At 39.1% G+C, this 18,978-nt stretch overlaps 1 protein-coding gene across 1 annotated transcript in view; it reads left to right on the top strand.

Moving 5' to 3' along the window:
* Positions 1-18,978, top strand: part of EFCAB5 (EF-hand calcium binding domain 5) — a 124,808-nt gene that overhangs the window by 83,476 nt on the left and 22,354 nt on the right. The window contains 9 exon segments of the mRNA XM_060082985.1: positions 898-997; positions 4,762-5,769; positions 7,145-7,222; positions 7,322-7,414; positions 9,273-9,487; positions 10,930-11,086; positions 14,145-14,434; positions 17,154-17,323; positions 18,071-18,299. Coding sequence (XP_059938968.1) covers positions 898-997; positions 4,762-5,769; positions 7,145-7,222; positions 7,322-7,414; positions 9,273-9,487; positions 10,930-11,086; positions 14,145-14,434; positions 17,154-17,323; positions 18,071-18,299 — 2,340 coding nt within the window.

Below are 18,978 nucleotides of genomic sequence, written 5' to 3'. Positions count from 1 at the left end.
GTTTTTAAAAATTAGGATGTTTTCATATTATAGAATACCATGCATCAATTAAAGAAATAAAATATATTTCCTTAAATACATGAATCAGATCTCAATGTTGAGTAAATAAAAGCAAGGGAACGTGTATTATATCAGTATTTAAAGTACATACATAAAATGTTAACAAACATAATTTCTGGGTGTTGGGAACACAAGTGTTAGTTTTATCATTTTCTATATTTTTCTCTAATGGAAATTTTTCTTGAAATAAAAACAGTGCAAAAAAAGAACAGGGCTTCCCTGGTGACACAGTGGTTAAGAATCCGCCTGCCAACGCAGGGTACACGGGTTCAAGCCCTGGTCCGGGAAGATCCCACATGCCGCGGAGCAACTACTGAGCCTGTGCTCTAGAGCCCGCGAGCCCCAACTACTGAAGCCTGCGCACCTAGAGCCTGTGCTCCGCAACAAGAGAAGCCACCACAATGAGAAGCTCACGCACCGCAATGAAGAGTAGCCCCCGCTCGCCGCAACTAGAGAAAGACCGCGCACAGCAACAAAGACCCAATGCAGCCAAAAATAAATAAATAAATAAATTTATTTAAAAAAAAAAAAAGAACAAGTAGGGAGCAATTAATTGTTCTGAATGTCATACTCAGGTCAGATTAGATAATAACTGAACATCATGTATTGGTTTTAGCAATTAAGTAAGTAACAACAAATATTTATGCAGCTACTAAATGTTACAGAAAGGGGAAGTAGAGTATAAGCCTAAAGGCAAGATATAACTTTCCTGATTTTGACTCTGCAACTTTTACTTACATGATTACGGTGCTGGTGGTAATGATAAAATCTTCAATATTCCATCTACATAAAAATTTCAAATCTTCTGTAACAACTAATTGCCAACTTTCTGCTTAGATAGGGTTTTTGGATCGGCAGAAGACATTGGCTTTGCTGGAAACATTCTATGACCAAAGTTCAAAAGTGCTCAGAGGTTTACTCCGAAACCCAAGACAATGTAAGTGCCACTCAGAGGGAGCATGCTCAAGCTGGAGTGATGCAGTACACCGAAATGATAATACAAGGTCATTCTATCCCCATGGAATCCCTTCATATAACATCTCCCTTAGATCATGATAGCTCTATCTAGTTGTTCATTCCACACAAAATTCAGTCTTCATCACAACTAGATGTGTTTTTCACTATGGTGTAATACTAAAAGTTGTTAAGTCAGAGCTCATCTAGAATTCAATTTTAAATTCATTCAAGTGAAGGAGTGCTTTAGTGACAATCTGAATGTTTTGGAAATTAAGTTGGTAGTGGTAATTGCAGTTTTAATGTCCAACTTAGAATTCTAAGGTTTCTAAGAAAAATGTTTCCTTCTCCCAAGCATTTTTTATTGAAATATAGTTGATGTACAATATTATGTTAGTTTCAAATGTACTACATAATGACTTGACATTTTCATGTATTACGAAATAATCACCGTGATGAGTCTAGTAACAATCTATCCCCCTACAAACATCACAATATGATTGACCATATTCTTTATGCTGTATATTACATCCCTGTGACTTATTTATTATATAACTGGAGGTTTGTGCCTTTTAATTCACCTCACCTGTTTCACCCACACCTCAAACCCTTCTGGCAACCAGCCATTTGTTCTCTGGGTCATACGGCAGTTCTACTTTTAATTTTTTGAGGAATCTCCATACTGTTTTCCATAGTGGCTGCATTAATTTACAATACCACCAGCAGTGCACAAGGGTTCCCTTTTCTCCATATCTTTGCCAGCACTTATTATTTGTTGTCTTTTTGATGATAGCCATTCTGACAGGTATGAGGTGGTATCTCATTGCGGTTTCGATTTGCATTTCCCTGATGATTAGTGTGATGTTGAGCATCTTCCACGTATCTGTAGGCCATCTGTACATCTTCTCTGGGAAAAAAGTCTATTTGGGTCCTCTGTCCATTTTTTAATCAGGTTGTTTTTTTGATGTTGGTTTGTATGTCTTCTTCATTTTGGATATTAACCCTTTAGCAGATATATCATTTATAAATATCTTCCCCCATTCATTAGGCAGTCTTTTTGTTTTGTTGATAGTTTCCTTTGCTGTGCCAAAGCTTTTTAGTTTGATACTGTTCCATTTGTTTATTTTTGCTTTTGTTTCCCTTGCCTAAGGAGACATATCCAAAAATACATCACTAAGGCAGATGTCAAAGAGCCTACTGCCAGTGTTTTCTTCTAGGAGTTTAATGGATTCAGGTCTTACATTTACGTCTTTAATCCATTTTGATTTTATTTTTGTACATGGTGTGAGAAAGTAATTCAGCTTGATTCTTTTGCATGTAGCTGTCTAGTTTTCCCAACACTATTTATTGAAGAGACTGTCTTTCCCCATTGTATACTCTTACCTTCTTTGTTGTAGATTAATTGACGATATTAAGTGTGGGTTCATTTCTGGTCTCTCTATTCTTTTCCATTGATCTACATGCCAGTTTTGTTCCAGTACCATACTGTTTTGATTACCATAGCTTTTGTTTGTTTGTTTGGGTTTTTGTGGGGGTTTTTTGGCCACACTGCACAACTTGTGGGATCTTAGTTCCCTGCCCAGGGATTGAACCCGTGCCCTTGGCAGTGAAAGTGCAAAGTCCTAACCACCGAACCTCAGGGAATTCCCTGTAATATATTTTGAAATCAGGGTGTGCGATAGCTCCAGCTTCTTCTTTCTCAAGATTGTTTTGGCTATTCAGGGTCTTTTGTGTTTCTATAAAAATTTCAGAATTATTTGTCCTAGTTCTGTGAAAAATGCCATTGTTGTTTTGATAGAGATTGCACTGAATCTGTAGATTGCCTTGGGTAATATAGTCATTTTAACAATATTGATTCTTCCAGTCCATAAGCACAGTGTATCTTTCCATTTGTGTCATCTTAACTTCTTTCATCAATGTCTTATAGTTTCCAGGTACCAGTCTTTAAGGGCCCTGCTGCCCTTCAAAGCCAGATGTTCTGGGGCAGGACCTCCAGTCTAGGATCCTGATGTGGGAGTTAGACCCCTTGCTCCTTGCAGAGAACCTCTGCAATTGTAATTATCCTCTTGTTTGTGGGTCACCTACCCAGGGGTGTGGGTCTTGATTATACCACATCTCTGCCCCTCCTGCCTGTCTCATAGTGGTTCCTTCTTTATGTCTTTAGTTGCGTAAAATCTTTTCTGCTTTCTTGGATAGTCGCTCTGTAAATAGTTGTAATTTTGGTGTGCCCAAGGAAGGAGGTGACCTTGTGGTCTTCCTAATCTGGCCTCTTGGCCACACCTCTCTCTCTCAAGCACTTTTACTTGTACACCTCTACTGTACTTATACAGTAAAATATCTTTTTTATATTACTCCCAAAACAAAAGGATTGTGGGTTATATTTTTATTTTTTAAAGAGAAGGTCTTTGAATGGATGAGCTTTCCAAAGAAAGTGAATATTTTACTTGTGTGAAAATTTATTACTTGGATAGTTAAAAATCTATGGATAATGTACATAGAGTATCCTGAAAATTGTGGGAATAGCAGTTTTAGAACTTAAATACTAACTGTTTTGGGAGGAAGGGGTACAATCTTGTGGCATGAGTCCCATTTTCTGTAGTCCTGGATATCAGGGTTGTTTTGTTGTTGTTGTTGTTGTTTAACAGTGGGATTCTCATGAGTGCTATCCAGTCTTTCCCTAGAATTCTGAACCAGGTGTCCACATAAGTTGTGGAGAAAAAGAATTGAGGAATGAAGAAGAAAGAGAGGGAAGAGGGAAGGGAGAGAAAATGAATATTGGAAAAATGTAGCTCAGTGAAAGATTGTAATAGAACTTTGCTTTTATTTTGGTATTGCAGATACTGAAAAGGTATATGAGGTGAAAGATATTTGTCACTTTCCTAAGCCCTATGCTATGCTTATTGTGGGAGGACCAGAGTAGAGGATAAATTCTATTTGCCTTGGAAGTCTAAGCAACTCTCCTAGTAGCAAAAGAAGAATCTTGTTCACTTCCAAAACCATACCTTTTAGGAAGGGATTATTTCTAATTTACAGTAGTGAGCATCTTTTATGTTCCTTTAGATACCTTTTTGATTTTTATTGGGTTGCTGGGAAAGGTAACTGATATTTATTTAAAGCAATAGGTCTATATTACAGTCACTGTGCTGATTGCTTTTCTTTATTTTTTATTTTATAATAGAGTATAGGGCTTCCCTGGTGGCGCAGTGGTTGAGAATCCACCTGCCGGTGCAGGGGACGCGGGTTCGTGCCCCAGTCTGGGAAGATCCCACATGCCGCGGAGCGGCTGGGCCCGTGAGCCATGGCCACTGAGCCTGCGCGTCCAGAGCCTGTGCTCCACAGCGTGAGAGACCACAACAGTGAGAGGCCCGCGTACCGCAAAAAAAAAAAAAAAAAAAAAGTATAATAGAGTATAGTTGATTTACAATGTTGTGTTAGTTTCAGGTGTACAGCAAAGTGATTCAGTTATACATACACATACATCCATTCTTTTTAAAATTCTTTTCCCGTATAGATTTTTTTTTAATTGGAGTATAATTGTTTTACAAAGTTGTATTAACTTCTGCTGCACAATGAAGGGAATCAGCTATACGTATACATATATCCCCTCCCTCTTGGCCCTCCCTCACACCCCTCCCATCCCACCCATCTAGGTCATCACAGCCCATTGCTTTTTTACATTAATTTACTAGCTCTGATTCTACACTATAAGATCAATTGTTTAGGTAAATGTTTTGTTTTCTGTGTTAGGGCCGTTTGTTGAATTTGGAGAGATAGACTTGCCTGAGTTCTGGGGAGACATGGATAATCAGAAGCACATTTATGAAGACTTTGACAAAGTACTCTTAGAGATGAATACATTACTTTCTGAAAAACATGCTAGCAAAAGCCAAAGTAAATTATTAGCAAATCCAGAAGATCAACATAAACATGATAAACATAGAAAATCAACACTACCACAAAGCCCACCAGAACAGCAGAGAGGGGCAACTGCAAACCAAGAACCAAACAGAATTTCAGCCAACGAACAAGAACAAGACAAAGAGTCAACTGGAGAACAAGAATTGAACAAAGAATCAGTAGCAAAACGAGGAACCTACACAGGGTCAACTCCAGAACAAGGATCAAGTAGAGAGTTAATAATAGAACAAAGACCACATAATGAGTCAATAACAGAACAAGGAGTACCACCAGGAATCCACACTGAACCAGCTGCAGAGCAAGGACTTTACAGAGAATCAGTAACAGCACAAGGACAACATGAAGAGTCAGCCTCAGGACAAGGATCACACAGAGGGTCACCTGAGGAACAGGGACCACATAGAGAGTCAGTATTAGAACAGGGACCACACAGAGGGTCAATTGCAGAACAGGGATCACACAGAGAGTCACTCTTAGATCGACACCCCAGAGGGTCAACTGCAGAACAGGAAGCACGCAGAGAATCCCTATTAGATCAAGGACGACCCAGAGGGTCAGTTGCAGAACAAGGAGCACGCAGAGAGTCAACTGCAGAACAACAACCACCCATAGAGACAATTTCAGAAAAACAAGAGGACATAGACTCAACTTCACAATCAAGAAAAGGTAGTATCTTAGGAGAAAGTGAAAAATCTAGGGAGGCTATTTCCTTTGAGTACACTGAAATCCTTCCACAGGAAGAAAAGACTCAGGGGCAAATCTATGAAGAGCAACTATTCATGAGTCCTGAAGTGCAAGAGAAAATTTCGGTATCAAGCAGAAAAGGTCATCTTTCAGGTAGTAATATAGTTCTTCTACATCAGCTCTTTGTTTTGTACAGTGGTTTTTAAAGTCCTTTCAGGAAATATTCATTTCAGTTAGGATCTCTTCCTGACATATAAGGTCATGCAATCTTCATATATATTTTGCTACTCAACATGAGTCTAGACCTTGAGTAATCAATTACCTGCAAACCAGAAAGTCTCTATTATCAATTTACCTAGAATTGCTTTAACACTAGAAGCCCATTTGTAAGGAAGAAATCTGGTAATATTACATGTAGAAATTTTCATTGGACCTCTGAAAAGGCAGTAGAAGCCCTTTTATTTTAAATGTGGTGTCTGATATCAGAATAAAAGAAATAAATTTCTTTTATTTCAATTTTAAAAGTATCTCACTTTTGGGCTTCCCTGGTGGCGCAGTGGTTGAGAGTCTGCCTGCCGATGCAGGGGACACGGGTTCGTGCCCCGGTCCAGGAAGATCCCACATGCTGCGGAGCGGCTGGGCCCGTGAGTCATGGCCGCTGAGCCTGCGCGTCCGGAGCCTGTGCTCTGCAACGGGAGAGGCCACAACAGTGAGAGGCCCACGTACTGCAAAAAAAAAAAAAAAAAAAAAAAAAAACCTCCTAAGAGATGGGTAACCTATGTTCTAGATTCTATACTAACATTAACTAATTTTAAATCTTTCATTTTTTTTAGCATTATACTTATTTCTCCATGAAACAAGACTACTAATTTCTGGCTCTCCCTGCATAGTAGGGATACAGCTTAAAAAGTTAGTGAAGTTTCTATTCAGTCAGATGTATTATTAGTGAGGACTTAATTTTGACTATCTGTAACAGTGATCCAAAATAAGTGTCTAAAAAACAAACAAAAGCAAAACAAAATAACAATGTCTAAACAAGACAGGAGTTTCTTTGTTTCTCATGTAAAAGTCAAAATTTATATGACAGCTCAGCCCCATGAAATCAACAGAGGCTCAAGCTCTTTCTGTCTTGTGTCTCCTCCAACCACGTGGTCCAAGATAGCTCACCACCATGTCCACATTCTGACCACCAGGTGAGGAGAAAGGATAGGTATTACATCATTTCCCATCACAGTTCATTGGTCGGAATTTAGGCATATAGTGACGCCTAGCTGCCAGGGAGGCTAGGAAATATAGCCCTTAATTTGCATGGCCAAATTTGGGTACAACAAATAGCCTTTGTCACAGAGCTGCTCCCAACAACTAGAGTTATTAAGTGATACCACTATGATACAGCATATATAGGAAAGGACCTGAAAGAAAGTTTTTGTGTTCTATATGCAAGGTGTTTCTCTCATTTATTAACTTTAGAATATATAATAGAATATATAATGTCCAACTCATAGGCATTTTCTTTTGTACCTTTTAGAAACTGAAAAAAAGGAAGTTCAGAAAGACAAATCCTGTGAACCCAAGTCCCAAAAAATAGAAGGAAAATCATGGTCAGGTAACTTCTCATTTAATCCTCTTTTCATTCATACTCTAGAGCAAAACCATTATGAAAATGAAGTTACGTTGGCTATATTATGGAACCTGTATTTTATAGGTGAACTTTTGACTTGTACCTGGAACACGAAGTATGCCAAATGTGAAGAGGAGGAACAGGCAAACTTAATCTATGGTAACTCCAAGTTCACAGGTACATGTTAACAACAAAACCAGGAAGAATAGATGGCACTCTAATTGATGAGCTTAATTTACTGTGGTACACGATGATAAGGGTTGGACTTAGCCAAGGCACAATGGCAGAGTGATAGTTGCGTTATTGTGTCCCTGAGCTGATGGATCTAAACATATTCAAGATGACTGTTTTGGGTGGTAGTGTACATGCAGTGCTATTGATGAATGCTCTTTAACACGTATGCATTAATACAGTTGTCTCTCAGTACCTGCAGGGGATTGTTCCACGGAAACCAGCCCCAAAGCTCCCCCCATGAATACCAATATTCAGGGATGGTCAAGTCCCTTACGTAAAATGGAATAGTATTTGTATATAACCAGTGCACATCTTCCCATATACCTTAAATCATCTCTAGATTATGTTTAATACCTAATACAATGTAAATACTATGTAAATAGTTATAAATACAATGTGAATGCTATGTAAATGGTTGCCAGCATGTGGCAAATTCAAGTTTTGCTTTTTTGGAACTTTCTGGAAATTTTTTTTCTGAATATTTTTGATCCACAGTTGAGTCCACAGATGCAGAACCTGTGGCTACAGAGGGCCGTATCCAATTTTTTTTTCTTTTTACTGTTAAATGGCCCTGAAACCACTTTGAAGCTATCATCAAGGTATACAAAGGGAATCAGATGTTAGATATGAGAAAAATAGAAATCATTCCAGCTATTCCTCTCCCTGGTAGTTCCACATCCAAATATGTGAGGCAGGAGGATCTATCTTGTTTTTGAAGACTTACAAAGGAAGATCTACTCAACAGAGACAATAAAGAGTAGATGTTAGCTCTCAGTAAACCATGTCTTTAACAACAATTATTCCAACAAGTACTATTTTATCATTTTACCTTTCATCAACAAGTAGTAGAACTTATAAGATCAAGATATTTTCTACCTATCTGTAATTTTTTTCTCATTTAAGCATGGATCAAATAACAAATTTCTAGCCTCCAAATATTTCATGAAGTTGCATGGCATTGATTAAGCTCTTGTTGCCTGCTAATTCATGTTCCTCTTCTCCTGGTCTTACTTCTTTATCTCAGTTTTGCTTTACCATTTTAACAGTTGCATGGGTGATCCTTTTTAAGTCACATCAAATCTCATATGGGAAGCATAAGGGCATGAACGATTGAATTAGTTAATAAATCAAACATAAATCACTGGGCTTTTTCATGAAATATGCTTCATGTTATAACATTGAGCTTCAAGATAAATATATTAGTCAAGACTCTTTGGGGGAGACGTGGTAGTGGTGGTATTTACAGACTTATTTAACTAGTGAGTCCAGACTGCAACTGGCTTCAGGCACAGCTGAATCCAAGAGCTCAATAATAGCAGCAGGACAGTATCTCTTTGCCTCTCAGCCCTGTTCTTCTCTGTGTAACTTTCAGTTTTAGTTTTCACTGTATTGTGGCAAAGATGTCCATGAGAGCATCTCTAAGCCTACATCCTACTAGTTCAGGAATCAGAAGAGTGATTCTCCCCCAGTAGTTGCCCCAAGAGTTCTGGGGCTAATTCTCATTGGCCTATAGTGGATTCCATTGCTGTCGTATGTGAATCATTGGCCGGACCTATATCACATGGCCATCCTTGAAGCAAGGGTGGAGGAAGCTCAGAACTACCTGATACATCTAAACTGACAATGGGGGAGAGATGTTTTCCTAAATCAAAAAAGGAGGGTGCTGAACTCATGAAGGGAGCATGAATTCCTGACAGGAAAAAAAGGAGCAGATGTCCATTACAATAAGTACTCGTATATTTTCCAGAACTTTGATAAAATTGTTCACTTCACTGTTTGATGTATGTTTCTTCCTTGATAGACCTACACTCGATGATCAGAAATATTCAGTCTTACAAGGAAATAAAAGGTAGGAGTGCCTTTAATGGAGTTTCCTTCAATCTGCTCCAGTTTGTGCAACTCCTGGATACATTTGTTGGTGAAGATGCCCCCTTGAGTGTCAGTGAAGCCCTCACCTCCTTTTTTAAGAAGGGCTTTGTTGAAACAAAAGAAGAGAAAATGAGTGGCTTAGAAGAGGTGAGTAATATTATTTAATCAATAAAACAAGTGAGGTCACTATTATAAATAAATCTATCAATCTCAGTTGCTCCTAGTCTAGCTCTTCTTAAGTAACTTACAACCAAACCTATCACTTTAGTTCAACCAGCATGGCCATTAAATACTTCATTTTAATGTCAAATATTCTAAGATCACACTCCAGAGAACTCATTCCCCTAATAAGAACATGATTGCTGATGGCAGGTGATGGTTTATTTTACAGCTGTGTTTTTGCTCCTCTAAAGCTGGAAGAGCAGATTCCAAGGAGCAGAAATGTGTATATGCAAAGATGTGTGTTTGTGTATGTGTGTGTGTGTGTACACTGTCTGCTGTGTGAGTGCATTTGCAAATGCACATACATAGGGGTACAGTTGTGGCTTGAATATATATTTTTATTCATGTGCACATATTTCTTAAGAAATTACTACTTATGGGCTTCCCTGGTGGCGCAGTGGTTGAGAGTCCGCCTGCCAATGCAGGGGACGCGGGTTCGTGCCCCAGTCTGGGAGGATTCCACATGCGGCGGAGCGGCTGGGCCTGTGAACCATGGCCGCTGAGCCTGCGCATCTGGAGCCTGTGCTCCGCAACGGGAGAGGCCACAACAGTAAGAGGCCCGCGTACCGCAAAAAAAAAAGAAAGAAATTACTACTTACTTAGGTGATAAATGCAAACACATTAGCTGATATAAACAGCTTATGTACTCTTATACGAAACACATAAATCAGGTTCACCAGGCATATTCAGTAAACTTATGAGTCTTCTCAACCTAATCTAGAGTTGATATTCCTTTTGCTTCCTCAACTGCTATTCCCCCCATTTAATCAAATGGTATATGTTCACTTTCTTTTAGCAACAAAATTAAATTACTATCTAGTTGACATAATCTAGTAAAAAAGTCTAAATCATAAATAAAATTAGTATCAAGTTAGGTCAATGTTAAATATAAAAAAGAATTTTTGAACACAGTCATTTTTTTGTTGTTTGAACACTGCCATTCAACCCCCTTTACTACAAAACATATTCCATCAAGAAGCCAGGCAGAGCACCCCATGTTTTATCACTTTCTTGAACAACTAGTAAGGGAGTGGAAAGGAATGAATCAACGATTCTCAAGGAGTGAGTCCCCTTCCTAAATTAATGTTTTAGCTCAATGCAGAGAATGCCTGCTTTTTGGCTTAGAGGTGAAACAAAGAAATGATATTTAGAGAATTAAAATGAAATCCATTAAAACATTTTTTAATTAAAAATTTTTTTAAATAATAAAAAAATAAATGCTTCATTTTACCATTCATATTTATGCTTAGTCCCAAAGTAAAGCTGTTTCTATAAAAAGTGCCGCACTTTGGGGGGAATAAGCCTAAGATGCCAACTAGCACAGTACGGTGTATCTTCTGTGCTTTGTTATCCTGTTTGTATCCTAGGCTAGACAAAATGCTTCCCAAGTCCGACAGGGACTTCTCCTAAATGCCCTCTTTCAGAAGTGGGACTGTGATGGCTCAGGCTTCCTGGATCTGAATGAAGTTGATGAACTCTTGTACACATACAAGGAGGGAATGGAAAAGGAATCTATGAAGAAAGGTAAAATGTAAGAATTTTCTTAAGTTGTGGTAACGACTTGGCTTCAAGTTTCCCGGTATTATGGCATATATAAAGTTAAAACACTGGTTGGTCTAAAACCATGAGATACCACTTCACACCTACTAGTGTGGCTATAATTTGTTTTGAGCTTTATTGAGATATAATTGACATGTAACATTGTGTAAGTTTAAGATGTACGATGTATTGCTTTGATGCACATATATTGTGAAATGATTACCACAGTAGCTTAGTTAATACTTCCACCACCTCACACAATACCGTTTCTTTTTTTGTGATGAGAGCATTTAAGATCTACTCTCTTAGAAACTTTCAAGTATACAATGCAGTATTAACTATAATCACCATGCTGTACATTAGAATCCCAGAACTTTTCTTACAATGAAAGTTTGTACACTTTGACCAACATCTCCCCATTTCCCCCACCCCCAGCCCCTGGCAACTACCATTCTACACTCTTTCTGTGAGTTTGGCTTTTTTAGATTCCACATATAAGTGAGATCATACAGTATTTGTCTTTGTCTGACTTATTTCCCTTAGCATAATGCCCTCAAGGTCCATCCATGTTGTTGCAAATGACAGGATTTCCTTCTTTCTCATGGCTCAATAATATTCCATGGTATATGTGTCATTCACATATATACATATATATATATAATTCATATGTCATATATATATATATACACACACACACACATACCATGATTCTTTATCCATTAATTCGTTGACAGACACTTAGGTTGTTTCCATATCTTGGCTATTGTGAATAATTCTGCAATGAACATGAGATGCAGATATCCCTTCGAGTTAGTGATTTTATTTCCTTTAGATATATATCCAGAAGTAGAATTCCTGGATCATTTGGTAGTTCTATTTTTAATTTTTTGAGGAATCTCCACACTGTTTTCCACAGTAACTATACCAATTTACATTCCCACCAACAGTCCACAAGGGTTCCCTTTTCTTCACATCCTTACCAATACTTGTTATCTCTTGTCTTTTTGATGTCAGTCATTCTAACAAGTGTGATGTGATATCTCGTGGTTTTGATTTGCATTTCCCTGATGATTAATGATGTTTGAGCATCTTTTCATGCACCTTTGGTCATTTGCATGTCTTCTTTGGAAAAGTATCTATTCAGTTCCTCTGCCCATTTTTCAATCAGATTTTTTGTTTCTATTGAGTTGTATGAGCTCCTTACGTATTTTGGATATTAACCCCTTATCAGATATATGATTTGCAAATATTTTCTCCCATACTGTAGGTGTTCATTTTGTTGCTACTTTTGGTGTGCAGAAGGTTTTTAGTTTGATGTAGCCCCGCTAATTTATTTTTGCTTTTGTTGCTCATGTAGCATGACTATAATTTTTTTTTTTTTTTTTTTTTTTTTTTTTTGCGGTATGCGGGCCTCTCACTGTTGTGGCCTCTCCCGTTGCGGAGCACAGGCTCTGGATGCGCAGGCCCAGCGGCCATGGCTCACGGGCCTAGCCGCTCCGCGGCATATGGGATCCTCCCAGACCGGGGCACGAACCCGTATCCCCTGCATCGGCAGGCGGACTCTTAACCACTGCGCCACCAGGGAGGCCCATGACTATAATTTTTTAAATGGAAAATAACAGTGTTTGCAAGGATATGGAAAAATTGGAACCCTTGTGCATTGCTGGTGGGAATATAGAAAATGTCAGAGCAATCAGGAGTTGAATTGTTGTAGAGTGCTTTGTCCAAGACCTTAACTGTACTTAGTTAGGTTCCTTCTGTGTACCTGGCTACCCATGCTCTTGGGGTTAAAAGAATCCAAACCACTCCACAGTTCTGCCTATTTTCCCTTCTTGTTTTATTTTTCCGCTTCTACAAGGTCTGATTCACCTCTCAAGTCTGAATGGCTTGCAAGTTTCCCCTGAAGTTACTTAACTTCTTATTCTCCTTAATGACTTTTTCTTCTCCTATATTATATTTTTCTCTTCTGATCAATTCTTCTCAATCAGAAGCTACTAAAATATTATTCTAATGTAATAAGTTCTCTCCTTCATTTGCTTAGATCCCAGTATAAATGATTTTGCTCTTCACTGGGTTTAAGGATTTATCTGATTACTTTGGCATAACAGATTTCAAATTCTTAAAGTATGTAGTACATGAGGGAAAGAGCAATCAGAGTTAGTTAAGGTCTTCAACCCTTTCAGAAATGAACATAACCAATACGTTGATCTTCAAAGGTACCTAAGTTTATCAACTGTCATGTGTTCTTCATTACAAACTGTACATTATACTACACTACTTGTCTTAGACTGCCTCCAAAGACAATTTACTTAATGAAGCTTCAAAAGGTATAATGAGGTGGTTTCCACTTAACAAGATGGGAAAACTTCATAACAGAGAACTATGTTCCATAGAAGAAAAGATACTACACAATGGTCAGGAGAGCTGGGTTCCAATACTGGATCTTTCACTAAATGGTCACATGACCATGGGCAAGTTACTGAACCTCTATAGAGTTAAGTGTCCACATGGGTAAAATGAAGGAGTTAGACACGATGGATTCTAGAATTTAAGGGACCTAAGGATGATGTTATAAGGTTTCACCTGGCTGAGTGGTAGAATTAAAACAAAACAATAGGGCTTCCCTGGTGGCGCAGTAATTGAGAGTCCGCCTGCCGATGCAGGGGACACGGGTTCGCACCCCGGTCCGGGAGGATCCCACATGCCGCGGAGCGGCTGGGCCTGTGAGCCATGGCCACTGAGCCTGCGCGTCCGGAGCCTGTGCTCCGCAACGGGAGAGGCCACAACAGTGAGAGGCCCACGCACCACACACACACACACACAAAATAAAACAATAATAGATGACATAAGAGTCATCTTGAGTTCAGTATAGGAAGTCACTGTAAGATGTTACAGTGGACTTGAGGTGCCTTTGATATGCCTGGTTTTCCATGGGAAGCAGTTGTCTGCGGCTTCAATTTGCTGTAAGAGAGGAGAATGAAAATTTCCCCCACAGATGAATGAACTTTTGATTAGTTCTTGGTTTTGTATTTATGTCTTTTAGCTAAACTACACATCCAATTTCCAAAGCCACACCCTGGTCACGAAGTGAGGTTGTCTTCCAAACAGTTTCAGAAATACATAGAATTGGTTGTATCTGAACTCAGAGGCAGTGAAGATCAAGTTCTGGAAAGCGTTGTGGAGTTTCTGATGAATACTTTAGAAAGGAGCCATGTTGAGAGTCTGAGAAACTGTGCCAGACAAAAGTGGCTGCATCAAATCCAACATGCTGCAGAGACAAGTGGAGTATCTTTGGAGCCAGTGTACACAGAGACCTTTAAGGCCCTCACCCAGGTGTGTTTTCTAAAATGATATATAAGAGAAAAAATTTCCTTACAGTAGGTGATGTGCAATGGTTACAAAGGAGGAACACACTAAATTCTCTTGAGAAATTGCTGCTATAGATGTTTTATTCATTCCAATACTTTACAATGACCCAAAGCCTAGTAAAGATGCAACTGGAATGATTGCAAGTTGGCAAGCAGAGAGGAAAGGTATAAGAAATAAAATTATGTCTTGGGATTCCTAATTTCATTTGTGCCAAAAGTCAGATAAGCCTAGAACAGACAATAAACTGCCATTAAAAAATAACCGTGAGGAATGTTCATTGCAGCACTATTTACAGTAGCCAGGACATGGAAGCAACCTAAGTGTCCATCGACAGATGAATGAATATATACAGTACCAAACGTAAGGTAGATAGATAGTGGGAAGCAGCCGCATAGCACAGGGAGATCAGCTCGGTGCTTTGTGACCGCCTGGAGGGGTGGGATAGGGAGGGTGGGAGGGAGGGAGACGCAAGAGGGAAGGGATGGGGGAACAGATGTATATGTATGACTGATTCACTTTGTTATAAAGCAGAAACAAAAAAAAAAGATGTGGCACATATATGCAACGGATTATTACTCAGCCATAAAAAGTAACGAAATTGAGTTATTTGTAGTGAGGTGGATGGACCTAGAGTCTGTCATACAGAGTGAAGTAAGTCAGAAAGAGAAAAACAAATACTGTATGCTAACACATAGATATAGAATCTAAAAAAAAAAAGGTTTTGATGAACATAGGGGCAGGACAGGAATAAACACTCAGACATAGAGAATGGACTTGAGGACACGGGGAAGGGGAAGGGTAAGCTGGGACGAAGTAAGAAAGTAGCATTGACATATATACACTACCAAATGTAAAATAGCTAGCTAGTGGGAAGCAGCTGCATAGCACAGGGAGATCGACTCGATGCTTTGTGACCACCTAGAGGGGTGGGATAGGGAGGGTTGGAGGGAGACACAAGAGGGAGGGGATATGGGGATATATGTATACATATAGCTGATTCACTTTGTTATACAGCAGAAACTAACACAGCATTGTAAAGCAATTACACTCCAAGAAAGATGTTAAAAAAAAAATAGCCGTGAGGAGATGTACATGCAGTTTAAGCTACATTTCCCTTGCATGATGTTTTGGGAGTCAGTTTTAAAAGGAACTATTTAAATCATAAAGTCATTATAAAGTAGAATCCAACATGACACTATATTTCATAGCACTGCCTAGAAACAATCTGAGACTATTACAGAATCCTGTCACTTAAAATACATGACCTGGATGAACCACTGTCCACAGCTCTACTGCCACCTCAGACACTCCCAGCTTGCTGCTCTTTCCAGGCAGAAACAGCATGGCTGTCTTCCACATATATCACAGCTTCCACTGATCCAGGGAAACTATGTCGTTCATCCCAGCTAAATAGCAGCACTTGATTATGGGAATCATCTCCTGAATGGCTGAATTTTCCAATGTAGTTGGAAATGATGTGACCAGCAACAGGAGACCAATCAAGAAAAAGAGGTATTGCTCCAACTTGCTTCAGAGATCTGCAGTACCCTAAGATACATCTTTTTTTTAAATTATTTAATTTATTTTTGACTGTGTTGGGTCTCATTGCTGTGCGCAGGCTTTCTCTAGTTGCGGCGAGCGGGGGCTACTCTGTTGCGGTGCGCGGGCTTCTCATTGCGGTGGCTTCTCTTGTTGCAGAGCATGGGCTCTAGGCGTGTGGGCTTCAGTAGTTGTGGCACACTGGCTCAGTAGTTGTAGCTCACGGGCTGTAGAACACAGGCTCAGTAGTTGTGGCGCACGGGCTTAGTTGCTTCACGGCATGTGGGATCTTCCCAGACCAGGGCTCAAACCCATGTCCCCTGCATTGGCAGGCAGATTCTTAACCACTGCGCCACCAGGGAAGCCCACCCTCAGATACATCTTAATACATCTTTGTTAGTTAGCCTATTGATCTTCTATGTAGAAAAGGAGGAGTCAAGGCAGAAGGGAAAAGAAAAGCACAAAGAGCAAACCCAAGTGCATAGAAAGAGGAGACAAATACCAGAGAAAGTGTCTCTCATGTCCCCAATTTATGGGCATATTTAATATATGTGTTAACATATAATATTGTTATAATATTTTAGGTACAGAGAATTCTCAGTTATTTTAATTAGAAATAGTAGTTGAGTAAAGTGTGCAATCTGTATCCCCAAGTAATCCTTTCCTGAAATGATGTAAATCAAACGTCATAGCCAAACAATGTTAAGAATTTCTTGAGAGCATTTTTTCCCATATTCACATCATAGTAGATGGTTAAGAAATATGAATGAAATGAAGTCATCTTCTTGCCTCAGCTTTCTAAAATAAGTACTTCTAACTGAAGCCCATACAACATGAGTATGGTTCAAAGGGATCCAAGTTTTAAACCTCTAAATTTAAGTAGACCTGGCAGATTTCTTTTTTAAGTAAACTAGTCTGATTGACATAGTGTATATCTATTCCACTCACTAAAACTCAGGTTTCAGGAACAGCTGTGGTGTCAGCTGTTTCCCCACTGCCTATGAATGGTAATATCTGCATCATTTATTCAGGGAAGTTAAATTATCGGGTTCAGATACACAAACTGGCTAATGAAGGGAGACATGATTAAGAGAATAGCTCTTTGGCTATTGGCAAATAAATGGTCAGAAACATTTTGCCATAGGATGCTGAAGCCCATGGAAATAAGAAGATCAGTGCTCACATTTCCCTCTTAGAAGAAAACCTACTACTGCCTGATAGAGGGAAGGTTCTATTGAGGAATATAGCTTGTACTTTAGACGATGCTCCATTTGTACTGAACAGCGTGCTCTACAGGGACATGAAGGGGATCAGGTAAGAATATCTTGAAGAGGTTGGTTTCACCCTTCTAAAGAAAATAATTCCTTTTGTGAAGTAAACTAGCATTGAAATCCTAGTTAGCTGCCCAAGAGAGAAATGCCTCAGATCACCAAACTTTCTAGAGCAGGAGGTGACGGGTTTGCAGTCTTGGATGGTTTCACCTGGTTGTTTCTAGAGTTCACTCTTAGGCATTAATTTTCCATGTAGGGACTGTGCTTCACAGTGTCAGTTCAATTACTTCTGCCTACTCTGTAAGTTATGTCTCCTGCATCCTTTTTATATATGTTTTCTCTGTTATGATCTAAGCTTTTTTTTTTGCCTGTCACAGTGTAAGCACTCTATGTCAACTTTTATTGATATTATTTTCCTTTGTAGCAGTCTTTCCCCAACAACATTTAGAGTCCCACATCAAATGCAGCTGGATATTGCAACCATTATAACAATATAATCACTATTAATTCCTTGCCCTTTCCATCGTGTCCCCCTATTCTGACTGTATCTGGCTCATCCATCCTCATTTTTTTCTGAGCAACATCTTGCTTCTTCTATATACACACCATTAAGCTTATTTTTTAAATCTTTCTCTCAAGTCAGACTCTCCTAACTGGTAATTTTATCTGAGTCCACTTCTCCGACATATAATACTAATGATTATGAATGGTTGGATCTAGTTTCCTGCATGGTTTAATCTGAAGCCCCCTCCTGTTGCCTCTCTCCCATCCTCATATTCCTATTTCTCAGCTTTACAGTAGTGGATGAAGGGAAGCCAATACACGTCCCCCAAGTTCAGAACCATGGGAACGTCTTCTTCTGGAACCATTCCCGCAAGAAGAACGATCGAAATGGGTCATTCCTGGCTCTGCCTCTTCAGGATGCATATAGGAGGATCTTTGGGGTCTTGGCTGTTGACACCTTAAGAGATCCCCAGAAAATAAACATCTTCCTACCCCATGAGATCAAATTCTATCAGGTAAGGCACAGAAAAATTCTTCAAGATCTGTGGTAGGGTGGCCTCTCCTTCTATACTTTTAAAAAAGCGAAACCTGAAATCAGATGAGAGTGAAGCTATGTATATAGGTAGTGTCATCATACTTGTATCAGTCTTTGGAGAGGCTCCCCATTACACATGGAAGGACTCAGCCTCAGTTGCCCATCTATGTCTCAGCCTGTCTGGGAAGATTGTTAATATGTGTCTGATTGCATTAATCATAGGAACAGCATTTTCTGCTATAGAACTGAAATCCAGCTATTAGACTACTAACTAAAACCCAAAAAGTAGGAAGGAACTTTTAGAAGGGACATATTAATGTTTTATTAATAGTGGTACCTTGAAATCCTTTGCTCTTTCCACAAGCGGTTCTAAACATGATATGCCTTCCCATAGTTCTTATTTCAGTGTTATAATTTTTGAGGATAAAAATGAAGGAAAAGCCTAAATGTTTCTCGAGTATTCGTGTTTTCATGTTAGATCTCAAAAAGGAGAGGCACTTTTAAGACTATAAAATAACTGGACCGTTTCTACAAGCATTTAAATTTAATTTTATGAATAGAAATTTCAGTGAAGGAAGATTGAAAACCTTTATGGAGGCAATGGACTGGGACATAGCAGCAATCAGGAAGTTGCTATCATTTGTTCCCCTGTATGCTCT

This window comes from Mesoplodon densirostris, chromosome 18 (genome assembly GCF_025265405.1).
Source record: "Mesoplodon densirostris isolate mMesDen1 chromosome 18, mMesDen1 primary haplotype, whole genome shotgun sequence".
NCBI lineage: Eukaryota > Metazoa > Chordata > Mammalia > Artiodactyla > Ziphiidae > Mesoplodon > Mesoplodon densirostris.
Note: the sequence above shows the minus strand (reverse complement) of the source record. Positions and strands in the feature narration are given on the sequence as shown.